The sequence below is a fragment of the Grampus griseus genome, assembly GCF_964374135.1.
Source record: "Grampus griseus genome assembly, chromosome: 8".
Classification (NCBI taxonomy): Eukaryota; Metazoa; Chordata; class Mammalia; order Artiodactyla; family Delphinidae; genus Grampus; species Grampus griseus.
In genome coordinates, this window is record NC_139002.1 from 61019501 (window position 1) to 61037786 (window position 18286).

The 18286-nt window shown below is 45.2% G+C and overlaps 1 protein-coding gene across 3 annotated transcripts in view; it reads right to left on the minus strand.

The window, feature by feature from the left end:
* Positions 1–106: 106 nt before the first annotated feature.
* Positions 107–18286, minus strand: part of RNF121 (ring finger protein 121) — an 82547-nt gene continuing 64367 nt past the window's right edge. For all 3 annotated transcript variants that reach the window (XM_082659072.1, XM_082659071.1, XM_082659070.1), the window contains 4 exons: positions 15869–15989; positions 3823–3956; positions 3055–3156; positions 107–1483 (listed from right to left, as the gene is read on the minus strand). In XM_082659072.1, the coding sequence (XP_082515198.1) occupies positions 1363–1483; positions 3055–3156; positions 3823–3956; positions 15869–15989 (478 nt within the window). In that variant the 3' untranslated portion in view covers positions 107–1362. The remainder of the gene's footprint in view (positions 1484–3054; positions 3157–3822; positions 3957–15868; positions 15990–18286) is intronic.

Below are 18286 nucleotides of genomic sequence, written 5' to 3' on the forward strand. Positions count from 1 at the left end.
TGTTGGGCAGGGCCAACCACCCCCAGGCCCCGGCTCTCAAATGGGAAGAGCAAGAGGCAGCAAGGGCCAGGCACCCACGGGGACTGCAGGGAAAGAGGTGGGAAGAAGAAAAGCAAGATGGATGTTCAGCTTTCCAACCCAGCTCACGGAGCTTTATTCAGAATGGATGACAAGATCCTGCTTGGTTCTTACTGCACTTGAAGGGCCATATTCCCTAGGAACCCAGCACGGAAGGACCATGTTTGCCCTCCCATTTCCTTCAAAATTCCTAGGACCAGAGCTGGGGCCTACCTGGAACCCCTTTTCAGAACCCATACTTACCTGGGCCTGACCCTCTTCCCACCCACCTCACCACTTGTGTTGCCAGGCCCAGGCAGGACTCATGGATGACAAGGCTGACATGAGGATATTCCTTGGGCTGGGAATCCCCTGGCAGCTTCAAGGGAACAATGTCTGACCACAGGAAGAAGCCTCACATCTGTCATAGTTCTTCTACCACGCACGCACACACACACACACACACACACACACGCTCTCCGGCTTTCGGGGAAGGAAGTGATGTGGCAGTGGCCTTCAGCACGTGTCACCACTTCTGGGCAGAGGATCAGCTTGCACAAGCAGCCCTCAATCACCGCTGCCAGCAGTAACCCCTGTGGCCCAACTATATATAGATGGTCTTTGTTCTTGGCTGAGTACAGCCCCACTTAGTGGGAGGTTCCCCAAGCTGCTACAGCTCTGGTCACCCCCACACAAATCCCCGGTGAATTCCGAGGTCCTAGAGCTTCCCTTGCTGCAAAAGTCACGACAAGGTCCCACTTGTCTCCACCAGCCTACGGCCCCCAACAGGGAAGACGGAGCCAGACAACGCCCAACTGTGGCCTTAGCCAGGGAGGACGGAGGACACCTCACCCCTCAGTGCTCATCAGTGGCACTGGCCAGAGCTCCCTGGCTCTTCCACACTGAGTGTACCAGGCTCAAGCCCCACATACAGAAGGAAGGGGAGGTGGGCTGGGGCTCTCAGCCAGAGAAGAGATGGCTCCTTTACACCAAAAATGTTGTGGCTCTGCTCCTGCCCTGCTCAAGCAGGGAGGCTGAGGCCTGGAGGAATTGGGGCAATTCCTATGCTCCACAATAAAAAAGGTTTTTAAATATATTCATCAAAATAGTTTTCTTTTAAAAAGCCCCCCACTGCTGACAGCCCCACCTGCTGGCTCTCCATCATATCCCTCCCCAGCCCGGACACAGCCGGAGGGGTCCTGAGTGGCCCGAGTGCCCCTTTGAGTCTTTCCCACCCAGGAGGTCTTGGAGGGCAGGGAGGAGAGTGCCCTGAGGTCCATGGTGGGTGGATGCTCTTCTTCCTGACTATTCCAGGCCCAGGATATAGTTGATGCCTTGCACCAGGCCAATGATGACAGGTTGCCAGGCTACCAAGTATCGAAGCCAGTCCAGCAGTTGCCCGTACATGACATGAGGCCTCTCCCAGCTGTCACTGCGTCAAAGAAAAGAGGTTACGTGTTCGAGTTGCTAAGGCTGGTCTAGGGGATGGGTGAGAGGGTCTACCTACACTTTCCAGATGCTCCACAGAAATGGGCCTACAGAGAAAGGAAGCTGCTTTCTAGAAAGCCCCACCCAGCCCCTATATGTTGGAATGCAGGGCTAAACCCAGAGAATGGGGGCAGGAGGGCAGAGAGGAAGAAGTGCAGAAGATCGGACAGATGCGGGAGAGGGTGGAGGGGTGAAACTAAGCTCTCCATGACCAACATACAGACAGGGCTCCACATAACCTTCTAAGATTGGACCGCCAGTGTGCCCGAGACTGCTGTAGATTATGGGTGATGATGGCATCAGGGAGGCGGGGAGTGGGATAAGGTAACCCAAAGGTTCTTGCAATGTCCAAAATGAGAGGTTTTCTAGGTCAAGGAAGGGATTGAGTCTCGGGACAGAGGCATGAGGGGGCAGAGCAAGAGGCTGGTCATAGGGGATAACCCCAGGCAAAGGCTCTAAGGAATACCCACCCAAGGGCACTGAGCACCAGGCCCTACTGAGGCCAAGCGGCCCCTGGAGATAAGTCCCTTCCTTTCACTTTACAGCTAACTGCCGGGCAAGACGTGGAGAGGGAGCCTGGGAAACCAGCTCCGGGGAAAGCACAGGTTGAACCTCATGAGACTATGGGGAATCCCTCTGAAGGCATCAGAAAGCACAGCCGGGCCCATTCCTGAGAACTAAGGGAAGCCCCAACCTTCAGCTTGACCATGGAGTTACTAAACTGTTCCTGAACTAGACCCTGGAAGAACCAAGCAAGGAACCTTAAAGGGGAACACAGTGGCCCCGCACAGCCCAGCTAGTGTCCAGGGGACAGGGAACCCTGGCAGAGAGAGGAAGGGCAGCTGGGAGAAGTCCCTGGATCCCAGGGGAAAGGCGGGGTGGGGGGGGTGGCCAAAGAAGTGGCTGGGTACTTTCCGACAGACAGGCTGCAGGGAGGAAGCGGAGGCTGAAGGCAAAGTAGGGAGGGCTGGTCAGGTAGGGAGGGGCAGCTCAGAGGAGCACAGGTCCTGTGTTCAGGTGGATGGGGACAGGGGTCCCCGCCTTCCCTGTACCTTGCAGGTCCTGCACAGGCACAGAGCTGGTCTCCAGCCCTGCCTGTCACAGGTAAGGCACAACCCATTAGTTATATCACCTTGAACAAATTATTCAATCTTTAAACTGTTTCACTGGTAAAACGAGGATAATATTACCCAGGTCATAAAGCTCTAGAGAATCAAGTGAGCTAATACGAGTAAAGCACTTAGCACAGTGCCAGGCACATAGTAAGCAAGCAGTAAATGGTAGCTGCTATCACCACCGATTTACCCTTGAGGAATCCTGAACCAAGAGGAGAAGCTGAGCTGCTGGTCCTGCCCCACATCCCACCCACTTCCCAAGACCACAAGCTGCATGGACTGGTGGGCAGCAGCCAGGCTGGGGGCAGGAGGGAGGGCCCCAACACCCACCCGGATGCAGGCCAGTACTTTCTTACCACTGCCCACTCCCAAAAAGAACCCAAACAAAGGATACGGATTGCTGAACATCCTCTTGAGGTCTACCTTCTCTTTGCAGTAGGGACACGTCTGCTTCTTTCCCACAATGCACCAGCCGCGGATACAGAACTCGTGGAATCTGAGCACCACTGGTCAAGGGAAATGGTGGGCGGCCAGGATGGCACTCCAACCCCATGCCGGTCTTCAAGGTGCCCAGGCCCTAGCTCTGGAGGAAGGTTCAAATCCTGGCTTCACCTCTTATCAGTTGTATAATCTTGGGCAAGTCCCTTCTCTCTGACCCTGCTTCGTCATATGTGAAGTGAGGATAATGAACTCTGCCTTACAGGGCTGTTATGGGGCAAAACGGAGATAACACATGGTACAGAATGGGAGCTGAGTAAGGACGTGGTAAATGTCACAAGTGCTATTCAGGTGGATTTGATTCTGAAACTGAGGGTGCCAGTTAGAGGGTGTTCCTCCCCTGTGACTGACCCAGTCTCGGGGCAGCTAGTGCAGCTGCCGGCTCCTTTCTGATCCAGCCAGGCTACATGTAAGAGTGGCTCCCGTCTGTGAGAAGGAGCAAAGGAGGCAGCCGTTTCTACTCCTGGGGGTTGGTTTCCCTAGCAGAGGACATCACCCAAATGTCTGCTTCTTGTGACTCCCCTACCCTCAAAGGTCTGGACAGCACACCCAGAGCCTCAAAGGTCTGGACAGCACGCCCAGGGTCATGACCACACCCTTCCCTCCCTGACTGGAGTGTGCACGTGGCAAAAGAGACGTGGCCCAGGAGCTCTAGGCAGGATACACATGATTGCAAGACAGCCTATACGTGTTCTCGATGATGCCCTCTTCACTGACATCCACAAAGATCTGCTGCCCACACACGGCACACACACTGTCCGAGAGGTGTTTGGTGGGCATGCCCGACTCACTGTAGAACTGGGAGAGAAGAGCAGGAGGAAAAGACAGAAAAGACGTGAGAATCAGCCAAAGTGGGAAGGTACCACAGAGGCCTTAGGTCTTCTGTAGAGGAGGCGACATGATAGGGGGAGTCCCCAGAGCTAGAGAATATCTCATACACCAGATCGCCCTCATCTCTGCTGGGCAGATGGGTGAAAGGAAGTCAGATCTGATAGGACCTGAAGACTGGGAGGGTCGGCATCAGGGACAAGGAGAATGGGAAAAAGAAGGGCTCAGGGCTGGTGATTGGGAACTACGTCAGTGAAGCCACTGTGCAGCCAGATTATGGTTCCATCAGAGATGGACAACATCTCTTCTCCAAGATTCAAAACAGTGAAACATCTGGTGCAATGCTGGTTTGGTGACAAGGGCATTCTCAGACACTTGTGGCAGAAGCAAAAGAGGTTCAACCCTTTTGGACAGCATTTGGCATGATGTCTCAAACTGTCACACCATTTAACCTATTAATTTCACCTTAAGGAGTTTAAAGGAGTAAAAATATCAAAAGAGCTTCAAGCATACAGATACTCATTTAAGTGTTATTTATAATTAAAGAAGCAAAGAGTTTGGCAATCCCTCATAAAGTTAAATGTGGAATTACCATATGACACAGCAATTCCATTCTTAGGTACACACTCCTAAAGAATAAAAACAGAGACTAACCACACACTTGTATACCAATGCTCATAGCAGCATTATTCACAAATAGCCAAAAGGTGTAAACAACCCAAGTGTCCGGAAACAGAAGCATGGATAAACAAAATGGGGTCTATCCCTCCAATGAAATGTTATTCAGTCATAAGAATAATGAAGTTCTGATACATGTTACAACATGCAGGCACCTTGAAAATATTACACTAAGTAAAATAAGTCAGACACAAAAGGATAAACATTGTATATTATTCCATTTATATAAAATATCTACAATAGGCAAATTCATAGACAGAAAACAGATTAGAGGTAACCAGCGGTGGGAGGAGGAAATGGGGAGTTACTGCTTAATGGGCACAGTCGCTGTTTGGAGTGATGAAAAATTCTGGAAGTAGACAGTACACTTAAGGATGGCTAAAATGGTGAATTTTACATTACATATATTTTATTTAAAAAATAGTAAAAAAAAAAAAAAAAACGAGAAGAATTGGAAATAACCATAAATGACCAACAATAGAAGAATGCCTCAATAAGTTATACTCAAGGGCCTAGAGAGGTGGTGGGTTAACTGAAGCTTGAGATATAACACTGAGTGTCAAAAGCAGGGTACAAAATTGGAGGCACAGTATTATTGGTACATATATATGTAAAGACAATCCAAATCTATCAAAAGATCAGAAGGAAATGTATGAGAATATTCACACCAGTGATGTCTTGGTAGTAGGATTATAGGTGATTTTTTTTCTTTTGCCTATTTTTCTGTACTCAAATTTTCCTTAATGAACATATATTACAAGCAAACCTCAGAGATATTGAGGGCTCGGTTCCAGAACACCACAATAAAGCAAGTCACGTAGATTTTTTGGTTTCCCGGTGTATTTAAACATTATGTTTATACTTACTGTAGCCTATTAAGTGTGCAACAGCATTATGTCTAAAAAACCAATTACAATAATAACATCAAAGATCACAGGTCACCATAACAAATCTAATAATAATGAAAAAGTTCGAAATATTGTAATCACCAAAATGTGACACAAAGACACAAAGTGAGCAACTGCTGTTGGAAAATGGTGCTGATAGACTTGCTTGATGCAGGGCTGTCACAAACCCTCAATTTGTAAACAAAACAAAACAAACACAATTATCTGCAAAGCGCAATAAAGGAAAGCACAATAAAACGAGGTATGCTCATACTTTAAAAGATTATGTATTACCATGGTTAATCACAATGGATAACCAATTCCATGCTCCAAAAAGAAATTCCAAATTTTGCATACTTTCCTTGTGGTTTATTGTCAAATAGCTACAGAGCATTTCCCCTTCACCCCAAGGAGAAAAGACTTGAATTTTATTTGTTGATATAGTCTAAGACCTACTGGTTTTTTTTCTTTGCACTGTCCTAAAAATTATGGTAAAACACACGTAACACAGAATTTACCATCTTAACTATTTTAAAATATACAGTTCGCTAATGTTAATAAGTATATTCACATTGCTGTGCAGCTAATCTCCAGAACTTCACATCTTGCAAAACTGTAAAATGAATTTTTAGACAGGATTCTGCATTTATTATTACAATTTTATCTTTACCTATAAGGGAAATAGATTATACTTAGCCTTTTTGTATTTTCTTGAGTTTGCTCTGTTTTTTATTTCCAAGCAACTATCTTCTGAAAAAGCCACAGCCCTGAAGCTGGGTGAGGGATAGCAGTGAAGGAGGGGTGGGCATACAGGTGCTGGGATAGGGAGTAAGGAGGATGGTGACAGCCAGATCAGACACAGCTACACCTGCCAGAACCTCTGCTCAACATGGAGGCATCTCTGACTCCAAGCTGCCCTTATAAGAAATGGGCTCTCTTGACTCCCAAGAGTCCTCAAGCGTAGAAGGTAGAGCCACACCACCCCAAGAATCCATGAATAGAGAGCTTCCTGCCTTCACCCCTACCTCACCGTCTTATAAAACTGTCTGAAGTGGCTCAAGGTGAACTCGTTACTATCACAGAACACCAGAGCAGCCCCGTCCCTGGGGAAACCAAAGCCCAGAAAGGAAAGAAACTAGCTGTGATGAGAACGCAGACCCTCTGACTCCTAACCCAAGTTCTACCCAAGACGTCCATTAACATCTGCTGAATGCTGCAGAAAGATCAGCTACTTAGCTCACTGAGGGCCAGTAATTCAAAAGGTTCTGATATGTTTATCGAGAGTGCAAAAGGATAAGCAAGAGTTAGGGCAGGGCCAAACCTGTGGAAGCCCACTAACTGCAACTCTCCAAAGCTGGAATCTGAATGTTAGTGTTGAGGGGAAAACACTTCTCCAGCGCTCAAGAGGCTTATGGCTCTGAAATATGTCTGGCTTAGAATTTCTAGGCACATCAACTGAACACAGAGAAAATAGGCCAAGAAGTCTGGGTCCAGCTCTGGCACTGAGTCCCTGCACAATCATGCAGCACAGGAACATGGCCACTCACTCTGGCCCACAGCGTTGGCAGTGAAATAAGTGGGAACGCCTCAACTCAGGAGATGGGTGAGAGCTCTGAGGAAGAGCTTTACCTCAAATCATCCCTGAGTTCTGCCCCAAGACACTGAGGCAAGGGATACAGGATGCAAGAGAACCTGGATGAGATAATGAGAGTAGGAGGGATGCCCAGGAAAATGTCTATTAGGCCCCTAGCTTCTGGAGTTCTCCCCGCAAGCTAATGTGGCAACAGGCCGGCAGGGTCAAATCCCACAAATTTTCAACAAAGTTATCAGGTAAGCCTGTCAAGTCAGGAAGGGCCCAGCAACCCTGCGGTTTGCAGAACCCACAGAGACTGTATCAGGAGGCACTGAGGCCGAGTAGGGTAAAGTACAGGGAGGCAGATTTCAGTTTAACCTCAAGAGCCTGATGCCTCAGTGTGGAAAGGGCTCAAGGGGCCACATAATTTGTCAGGATTAGACACACCACATTTCCATCCTCTGTCACTTACTATCTTGATGACCTTGAGCAAGCCACCCAAATTCTTCTTTCCTTCCATCAGAATATATTGGGCACCTACTAAGTACCAGCCACTGGACTGGGTCCTTGGGCTAGAATGCTGGAAAAACACAGACCTGGCCTCTGTCCTCATGAAACCTACAGCTAGGGGAGACTGACATTAAATAAATAAGTATTGGGCTTCCCTGGTGGCGCAGTGGTTGAGAGTCCGCCTGCCGATGCATGGGACGCGGGTTCATGCCCCGATCCGGGAGGATCCCACATGCCGCGGAGCGGCTGGGCCCGTGAGCCATGGCCACTCAGCGCACCCGGGGCCTGTGCTCCGCAACGGGAGAGGCCACAGCAGTGAGAGGCCCGCGTACTGCAAAAAAAAAAAAACTAAAAAAAAAAAAAACTAAAAATAGAGTTGCCACATGATCCAGCAATCCCACTCCTGGGCATATATCCAGACAAAACTATAATTCGAAAAGATACATGCACCCTTTATGTCCACAGCAGCACTATTTACAACAGCCAAGACATGGAAACAACCTAAATGTCCATCAACCAATGAATGGACAAAGAAGATGTGGTACATATATATACAGTTGAATATTACTCGGCCATCGAAAAGAATGAAATAATGCCACTTGCAGCAACATGGATGGATCCAGAGATTATCATACTAAGCGAAGTAAGTCAGAAAGAGAAAGACAAACACCATGTGGTATCACTTATATGTGGAATCTAAAATACAATACAAATCAATGTATCTATGAAACAAAAACAGACTCACAGGTATAGAGAGCAAACTTGTGGTTGCCAAGGGGTAGGGGGGATAGGGGAAGGAAGGAATGGGAGTTTGGGATTAGCAGAGGCAAAATATTATATAAAGGATGGATAAACAACAAGGATAAACAACAAGGTCCTACGTATAGCACGGGGAACTATATTCAATTTCCTGTGACAAACCATAGTGGAAAAGAATATGAAAAAACTGAGTCATTTTGCTGTACAGAAGAAATTAACACAACATTGTAAGTCAACTATACGTCAAAAAAAATTTTTTTAATTTATATAAAATGAGGACTAATTACTTAAAAGGCTAAAATAAGAATTATTTAAAAGGCATTAAAAGGGCTATCAAAGAACACTGCAATGAAGGGGTTTAACTAAACCTAGGTCATCAAGGGAGTGGCATTTTAGGCTGAGGTAAAGGATAGGTGGGAGTTAGTAAGATGAAGAGAGGCAGAAGTGACAAGAGGAGGCCCTGGAGCAGGAAGGACCTGGTGCGCTTGAGAAACTGAAAGGAACCTAACGCCCGTATGGCTGCATGGAGGATCTTGGACTTGCAATGAGAAATCATCTAAAGGCTTTATTTAAGTACGGAGTAATATGATCAGACTCATATTTTAAAAGAGCACTCTGGGGCTTCCCTGGTGGCACAGTGGTTGGGGGTCCGCCTGCTGATGCAGGGGACATGGGTTCGTGCCCCGGTCTGGGAAGATCCCACATGCCGCAGAGCGGCTGGGCCCGTGAGCCATGGCCGCTGAGCCTGTGCGTCCGGAGCCTGTGCTCCGCAATGGGAGAGGCCACAACAGTGAGAAGCCCGCGTACCAGAAAAAAAAAAAAAAAAAAAAAAAAAAGAGCACTCTGTCTTCTGTGTGAAAAATGGATTGGAGATGAGGCCAAAATGGATTCAGAGAGACCAGCTAAGAGACAGTTACAATTCTTTAAATGCTGTATGGGGGCCTGTGCTAAGGTGATGTCTTGGGCTAATTTGATGGCAGTAAAAATTGAGAGAAGTGGACTGTTGATACCAGAGGCAGCTGAATAGTAAAGGCCTGGAGTTCAGAAGAGAGTTTTGGATTAGAGATCTGGAAGCCGTGGAAGAAGAAAAGGGAAATACCTAGGCGAAGAGCAAAGAAGATGGTTTAGCCTTGAGCTCGGAGGAACAATAACATTTAAGGGGATGGAAAGTTAGCAGAGGAGACAGAAAATACCAGAGAGACAGAAAGAAAACCAGGACAGTGTAATGTCACAAAATCCAAGGGGGGGAAAACCTTTTTAAGAAGGAAGCAGTGCTGAGTCAACTGTGCTGATGACTGCTGAGATCAGAATCAATCCACCAGAATGAGTGACACAGAGTCACCGGTGACCTGAGTAAGAGTCACTTCAGAAGAAGGGCATGAGCAGAGGCCAGTTAGAATGGGCCAAGGATAAGTGAAAGGTGATAAAAAAGGAAACAGGAAGTTCCTGCAAGTTTAACTGTGAGTGACAGGAAATGGCTCAGTAGCTAGAAGTGACAGTGGGTCAAAAAGAGGACATTTTTGAAAAAGAACACTTAGAACGTTAATGGAAAGAGCCCAGTAGAGGGAAAAGGTGAAGTCATGGGAGAGAAAGGAAGTCAACAGCATATCGGGTCCCTGAGCAGGCAGGAGGTGTGGAATCCAGAGCACAGGTAGGGCTGGCCTCTGATGGGAGAAAGGACACTTATTCCACTGTTACAGGAGGGAAGGAGAAGATGGATGCAAACAGGAGCAGATCTGTAGATACGGTGTCAGGAATTGTGGGGATTCCTGTTTGGTTTCTAGTTGCTCAGGTAAACAGGAGGCGAGGTCATCTGCAGAGAATGAAGGGACAGAAGGAAGGGATGTGAGAGGTTTGAGAGTAGAGAAGGTTTGAAACAGGTTACTCAAAGTGGGAGAGTAAGCTCTTCAGATGAAGAGTCAGATTTCTCCTTTGTAGGACAGGAACACTACCCCCGGCCTCACACGGTACTAGGAAGACACACTGAGAAAACACACAAGACCCCAGCACAGGAGCTCGCATGTAGTAGGTGCTCAGGATGTATAAGTTATAATCCACACCATTGACCATCACAGGAAATGTGTGCCATGAAAGCCTAGTGGGCTCTTCTGGGCCACCCCCTCGACTAGTAAGGAGACTACTGCCCAAGGAGGAAAGCCTCACTCGAGGCCAGAGAGGGCTGGTGGCAGGGCTGACCTGGCTCCCAGTCAGTTCAAGTAGATGATTTCAGAAATACCTGTTGAAAAACTGAATAAAATACCCATTTCCAGAATTATAGTGGAGGAGATTCCATATCACAGAGTGTCTAAGATGGCTTCAGACAATAGATGGCGTTAAGAGAGAACTGGCAATTACTCATGGTTGATGATCTGTCTTATGTCTTGCTTTGTGTGTTGAGTATGATGAAGATACAAAGACAAATTCTATAAGGACCCTGTGCTCCAGGTGATTACAGACATAAAATACATGGTCGTACAGCACAGCAGGACTGTATAGTAGGTACTTAATAAATGGCAGCTATCATCATCGCTGTCATCATCATCATCATCATCATCATGTGAGTGTTTGCCATGGGCCAGGCTACTCTGCAAAGTGCTTGACATTAACCCATTTGTTCCTTACCACAATTCTATAAGGCTGACAATATTATTACAGCTAAGAAAACAAGATCAGAGAGGTAAAGCAACTTGCTCAAGCGTATACAGATAATTAAAAGTGGAGGAGAATTTGAAATCAGATCTGTCTGATTCTAACCTCCTGGCTCTTTCTACTACTTCAAGTCAGATGAATGAGCAGATAGTCCTGTCCTCACATTATCTGGGGCTGCTGAGGATCCAGGAAGCAGTAAATCTGGGGCACAGCAATTTGCTCAGGAGATAGAAAATGTGAGGCAGGACACCTGGCCCAATGCAGCACAAACAATGTGTTACTACCCTGCCTGCCCAATCACTCTCGCAGAGGAGGAAGCCCCAGAAATAAGCTTATTTCACAATCCCCCACTCCCCCACTCCCCCACCTCCACCCCACCCCAACATGATTTTTGGGTGTGAATGGAAACTAGACTGTCTGGCTGTCACAAGCTTATGACCTCACAGTAACCAGCTGGAGAACACAGACACCATCCATGATTCCCTTGAATCGACCTGACTCAAAACAGTTACAAATTTCTCCAAGTGAGGCAAAACAAAGAGCTATTCTACTCTAAAAAGAGTAGTGCAGAATGGTGTAAAAGGAATTGAGAATGCTTGTTAATACAATTATAAAACATCATGGTCTTATTTTTAGGAATTGTGAAATTAATTAATTACAGATCTTTTTAGGTCAAACTACTCCCAGAGGTAGACCAAGAGATGAATCAGACCTAGTTCCTGACCTGGTAACAGCTCCAAAATCAACTTTGACTCTCTGGGATAGAAGCTGTGATCACAGAACATACAAAAGACTACGAAAAATAACCAGGACTGAAAATGTGGTATATACACACAATGGAATATTACTTAGCCTTAAAAAGGAAGGAAATTCTGACACATGACACATAGGTAAACCCTGAAGACATTATGCTAAGCGAAATAAGCCAGTCACAAAAGACAAATACTGTATATGAGTCCACTTATATGAGGCACCTAGGGTGGTCAAATTCATAAAGACAAAGTAGAATGATTGTTGCCAGGCTAGGGAGAGTGGGGATTGGGGAATTATTGTTTAATGGGTATGAAGCTTCAGTTTTGCAAAATGAAGAGTTCTATGGATGGATCATGGTGACAGTTGAAGAACAATGTAAATGTATTAATGCTACTGAACTGTACACTTTAAAATGGTTAAGATGGTATGTTATGTGTATTTTACCACAATTAAAAAAAAAAACAACTAGGGCTGCTACTGAAAGTGGGCAGTGGTGCTAGTAAGGGCTACACTCAGTCACACTCTGTACATTGTAGATGGTTGATAAATAACTGTTGCTTGAATAAATAATGAGTTGGCCAATGAATGCGTGGAAAGCTGGAGTCTCCTGGCTTCCTCAAACTGCCCTCCCCAAAGCACTGATCAGATTTTGGCTTCAAGGCCAGCAATATTCTTTAAATTCAGGTTGTTGTGGCTCAGGGGCCCAGGTGTTCCTGAGCAGACCAAGGCCCACTTGACCAAAGACATGGGCAGAAATAACAGAGTCTTGGATTTCTCAGGGTTGGAAAGCACTCCAAGGTGGTGCAATCTATCCCTTTATCCCATGTTGGAGTCTCTTCTCCCATATTCCTGCCTGGTCTAATCTCTTGGCATCCTGAGCCCTAGCAGAAGGCCTGTCACTAAGTCTCAGCAATATTTGCTAAGAGTATTGGAAAACAACAAATGCGTTAACTCCTGGTGACTCACCCAGTACTATCACAAGCTATCCTAGTCTTCCTATGAACCCCCAAGAAAGGAACCTGGGGAAACAGCAAACTGCTTGTCTATAGTCAGGATCAGCAAGGTCACATTCTGTTGGATAGTTTTCAGAATGACTCCTCTGAAAGAGACATTTGGATAGAGTGGCTCCTCTGAAAAGGAAAGCCATTCTCAATGTCAATTACCTAGGGAAGAGGTAGATCCTCATGTAAGATACCCTGTGGTATAGGGGAAGGGCAGCATCATTTTTGTCAGGAACACAGGCTTTAGGTCTAGGCATCTGGAGGACTGTATTGTCCAGATGTGGATTCTAAGTGGTGGGTGTTAAGATGACACCCAGTATACAGAGGTAGGCTGAGAGTTAGATGAGGCTGGGTCTGAAAACCCTGGAAAGCAGGCAGCCTGATAACTCAGATCAACCTCATTCAAATACTCACAGTTTATTTTCCTGTTATTCATCCTCAACCTTTAATAAAGTCCGACGTGACTGTTTGATTCTGTGCTAAGAGGTACAGGGAGGTATGTGGGTTTATCCTTGGGACAGACTGTTATTGTGGAGTGGTGGGGGTATCTAGTGAGATCCCATAAAAGGAAGGAGAGTATGAGGGGTCAGGAGCTAGTGTTTGAGGCACTCTCCACCCTAACGAGAAATTCTCCCACCAGGTCTCTTGGTGAAGCTGGAATTTATCATTATTAGGGAATTATCTTATGAGGGATTATCACTTATAATCACTGCAGCACCCAATAATTCTTCCCAAGAGCACAGAAAGTGGCCCAGCTCAAACTGCATCTTAGGGAGGCCAATTTAATAATTCCATCTCCCAGAGCAGAAGCTAACTTGTGGATCAATTCTGAGCTCAGAAAAGGGATTCTGTAGATTGGTTATTAGGGACCCCCACCTGAGGGAATAAAGGCTATGCTTAAACTGGCAGCTGATAATAATCTTGAGATAAAGTTGGTAACAACCTGGGAAAATCAGAGAATTGGTCCTGTAAAAACAGAATGAGAAGAAAAAGAAATCACTAGAGGGATTCTCTGAAAAGCTGGCTGTGCCACAGAAGCAGTCTCAGTGAACAGCTGTTGTTGAAAGTGAAGTTAGTAATTAGACAATCTCTGCTGTTGAAAGCAAAGTTACTAATTAGACAATCTAGGGTCTGGAAATCTCTTCGGGGAGTGAACTGGTTAAAGGAAGAGCTGAAGTCTACACAAATAGATGAGACAGTGAAATGTTGCTAAAACATAAGACAGCTGTTCAGAAAAGAATCTAACAGGCTGTCTATAAAGTGACCCAATACACTGTTTTCAATTTGATCCATTACAGGAAAAATAAAAATAGTCCCAGGATACTGAGAAACAAAGTCCTAGACCTAAAACTGTACTTGATTAATGTTACCCAAGAATAATAGCTGAGTCTCCTGCTTAACGTGAATTGCCCTAAGCCTACCAGCCCGTGGCATGAATGAGATCACAGTAGCAGTGACATACAAATTTGCACAGCCAATAGGCCCCCACCTGCAAAATTGCCTCAGACTCAGCAAGAGTTCCTGAGGTGCCTCATATGAAGTCAGTGCCAAGCTTTCATGTACTTCTCAACTGGTCTCCACTGATATCTGCTGCCTAAAAGCTAGGACTGGTATCTGGATGCTCCAAGAGAACCTGCTTCCCTGACATTCTCCTAGGGTTTCTCTCCAACCTGCCAAACCTCTTGCTACCTCAGAAGTAGCAAGAACTTCTGAATGCCTTTCAGTCCCCACTCATCAGACAGAACCACACTTATTTCAGCACAGAACTGGAGAAATGTCTATTAAACTTGGAAATATTCCTTCTTATGGCTGGGTCTAATAGGATGATACTCAGATGGGAAGCACTTCTGTGTTGTTCACACAATTACAAAAAAGAATGTATTACTTTTACAAACAGCAAAACAACAGACATTTTGAAAAAAAAGATATAAGGATATTGAGTTGGGTTTCTTACACTGGCTGTTACTTTACCTATATTTTAAGCTTGAAGAATCTCTGCATGGTCTCCACTTGGTCCTCTTGCAGCATTTCCTATCTCAGTGAAGGATCCAAGGAGTTGCTTGAGTTAGAAATGTCAGCTTTGATACCTACCTTTCTTTCCTTCATGTTTTTTCCTTCAGTCTCCAGAACCAATCTATATCCAAGTCCTGTCAACCTTACCTCCAGAATATCTCTCCAATAGTCCGTTTCTCTCACTTTTCACCATCTCTACCCTAATCCAAGCTACCTTCATCTTGCCCAGACTACTGCAATTGTCTCTTAAAGACTAAGTGGGTCACTCTGGTCTGTGGACCCCTCTCCAATCTGTTCTCTACCCAAGCAGCCAGAATGATCCTTTCAAAGTGCAAATCTGATGATGTCATTTTCTATCTTAGCCCCCTAGTATTTTTAGTATAAAAATCACAATCTTTCATTTGGCCTCTACGGCTTTTTCTAGCCTAGCCTTTGATTATTCCTCCATACACTTCCATTATAATTCAGCCCTACAACCACATGAGCCTAGTTCCTTAAAATGCTCACCCTTTCTCCCACTACAGGCCTCTTACACATGCTATTTCCTCTACCTGGTATACATTTCACTTTTCACTTCATCTGGTTAACTCTACTCATTGTTCAGGTCAGCTCAATAGTTACATCTTCAGGGAAGCCATCTTTGAGCCCCAAGACTAGGTCAAATGACATGACTATATTTGTTCATAGTATCATGAACCTCCCCTTCATAATATTTATTAAAGTTATAATTTTAATAATATATCATAAAGTATCATATATAATTTGTGTTTTTATTACTTTAATACCCATCTCTGTCACTAGACAGAGGCACTAAATAAGTATCTGTTGAGTGACTGTTAACTTCCTGTGGGGTAAAGTGATTCTTATAATAGCTTAGAGTTAAAAATTCCAGGGTACATCTGAGATCGGTTTTCCAAATTTTAAGGAAGGAACCTCCATACATACCACTCACATCCTGAAGGATTTTGTATGGCTTATCTCTTCCATCAAACAAGTGACGCTATCCTGAACTCTTTGGAGGTGGCAGGAGGCAGTATTAAAGAGTCCAAGTGAACTCACCCCTATGGTAGATGCCATGTAGTCTGCACACATTTCTGCAAAGTCCCGCTCAAGAACACCATAGTAGAGGCCATAGAAGAGGAGAGAAATGCCAAAGTCCATGGCATCTTCTGGTTTGATCCTGTAAGGGAAGCAGCATGGCCTGTAAGGCCTGCCCTGAGATGCAACTGCTTTGGATTACTACTCTGGGACACAAATGGCAGCGTCTAAAGCTGGAAGCTTTAATAGCTGGAGCAAGTGTTGGCAAACTAAAACCAAATCCAGCCTGTTGCCTGTCTGTATATGACCTGTGGGCACCACCTGAACAGCCTAGGACTGGGAGCTGTGAAGACCAAGCCAGGGTATCCCTTTCTGCTCACTTCCCCATTCTGTTTCCAGTGCCTGCCTCCTCTGACTGATGACCATGCTTGCAGCTCCCTAGTTGGCACCTATATGTTGGGGACTCCACTACTGGCAACTGCTACACACTAAGCAGTGGAATTTTCAGTCCGGAAGTTAGCAACTCACTATTGAATTGCCTCACCTCCAGCCAGTTGCCCAAGTTGAAATAGCTGAGCCCTCCAAAAGGAGGGAAGGGCACAGCAGGATCTGGGTGTCACTGGAGCAGAGAGTGAAAATGATCCCAGGGGTCACCCACCTCCATCAGGCCCCTCCTTCTAAGAATGTTTCATATGATAGCAAGTGGGCACAAAGTATGTCCACCATCTGAGACAGGCCACCCAGGCAAACAGGGTGGAGCAAGGGAGGAGTTTTCTCTCGTTATATAAGTACCTATATACCATCCTAGAGTTTGCCTTTTGTCCCACAAAGCCTAAAATATTTATTATTTGGCCCTTTATAAAGAAGTTTGCCAACCACATCTTTAGAAAACAAAGATAAAGTTAGTAAATATACACATACCAGTTACCATAAAATTTTAACTTGCATCTATACATATTCTGTATCATGTCATCAAAGTTAAATTTTGGTCCAAGTCTCCTTACTAAGGACAATAGGCCTATAATATTAGGAAGTTTGTTTTAGTAATTCCAGGGACCAACAGTTTGCAAACTTGAGTCTTTAAATGTTTATTATAGAAAACTACCTTTGTTAAAACATTTGTACCAAGAACTGTACGTGTTCACTTAAAGTTGTAAATTACATTTAGCTTAGAAAGTTGAATTTGCCCACCAATCTTACAACATTTAACGTACTAACTAGACGTCATGATCTTACACCAATTAACCTGATTAGTAGCATAAAAATGGTCAAGATTCTCAATTATGTTTTCCTCCTTATACAGTTTATCAAAGTAAAAAAGAAACTGTAATTCTAGAATAAATACCTTTAAAACATAATAGAGAATCTTGGTTTTTACTTTTTTTAACCATCCAGGTTAGGAAGATATCTGGAAGTACCTTGGTTTTCTCTGATGAGATGTGTTGACTCTACACTGATAAATTCCTGTAAATATTTGTGGAGCCTGTTTATTCTTTCAGCCTGTACTACCCCTGGAAGAAAGAATTCCATGGGTGTCCTCTCATTATATAAAGTAGGACTTATTCCTTTCAGTTTCAGAGATTCCTGCCTACAGTATACCTGGTTTGGGGAAGAGGCCAGTGGTCATGAATTGAAATTTGAATCCTAAATCTCTAGCTTCAATGCATTGTCCCAATCCACAGCCTACAGCTGTAGAAACCACATTCCTACCCTTTTCTGCCCTGCTTACTCACTGTACCCTCCAGTCCCAGAGTCCAGGATTACTTGGCTTCTGCCTTAACTGGGGGTAGAGGAAACCTGTATGCTGATACAGACCTTTTGGAAAGCTTATGACAATATGAAGCAACAGCCAGAATTCCACTCCTGGTCATGTACCCTTAGGAAGCAACTCTGCAATGTTACCTGTGACAGCGCTGCACTGAAAAAACAACCTACGTGACCAACAATGGAGCAGGACTTAAAAGTCCACAGGTTAACTCTGTTTCCTGAGAAATCTCTTAAAGGTGGAATGTCAGCTGTGTCACAAAGTAGCAATGCTTATATATTAAACCTGACCTGCGATTAGAACACTGCATCTGGACCGGGAGAGTTTTAAACCTGATGTGTTCCTTGGAGAAGTAGGTCTTCTGGGCCTGGCTGGCTGCCACACTCATCTGTGTGGTCTCACTCTCTCATATCTCAGCCCTGGGACTATTGTGAGGACTCCTGCAGACGCTGCCCTGCTATTTACTGTCTTGTATCTTTCTAGGTGGATCTGTTGCCAGGTGTGGCCAGCTGTGTCCCATGAGTTCAACTGTCTAGTCCAGGGTCGGCAAACTTTTTCTGTAAAGGTCCAGATTGTAAGTATTTTAGGTTTTGTGGCCCATATAGTCTCTGCCACAATTATCCAACTCTGCTGTTTTACTGCAAAAACAGCCATAGACAATGTGTAAACAAATG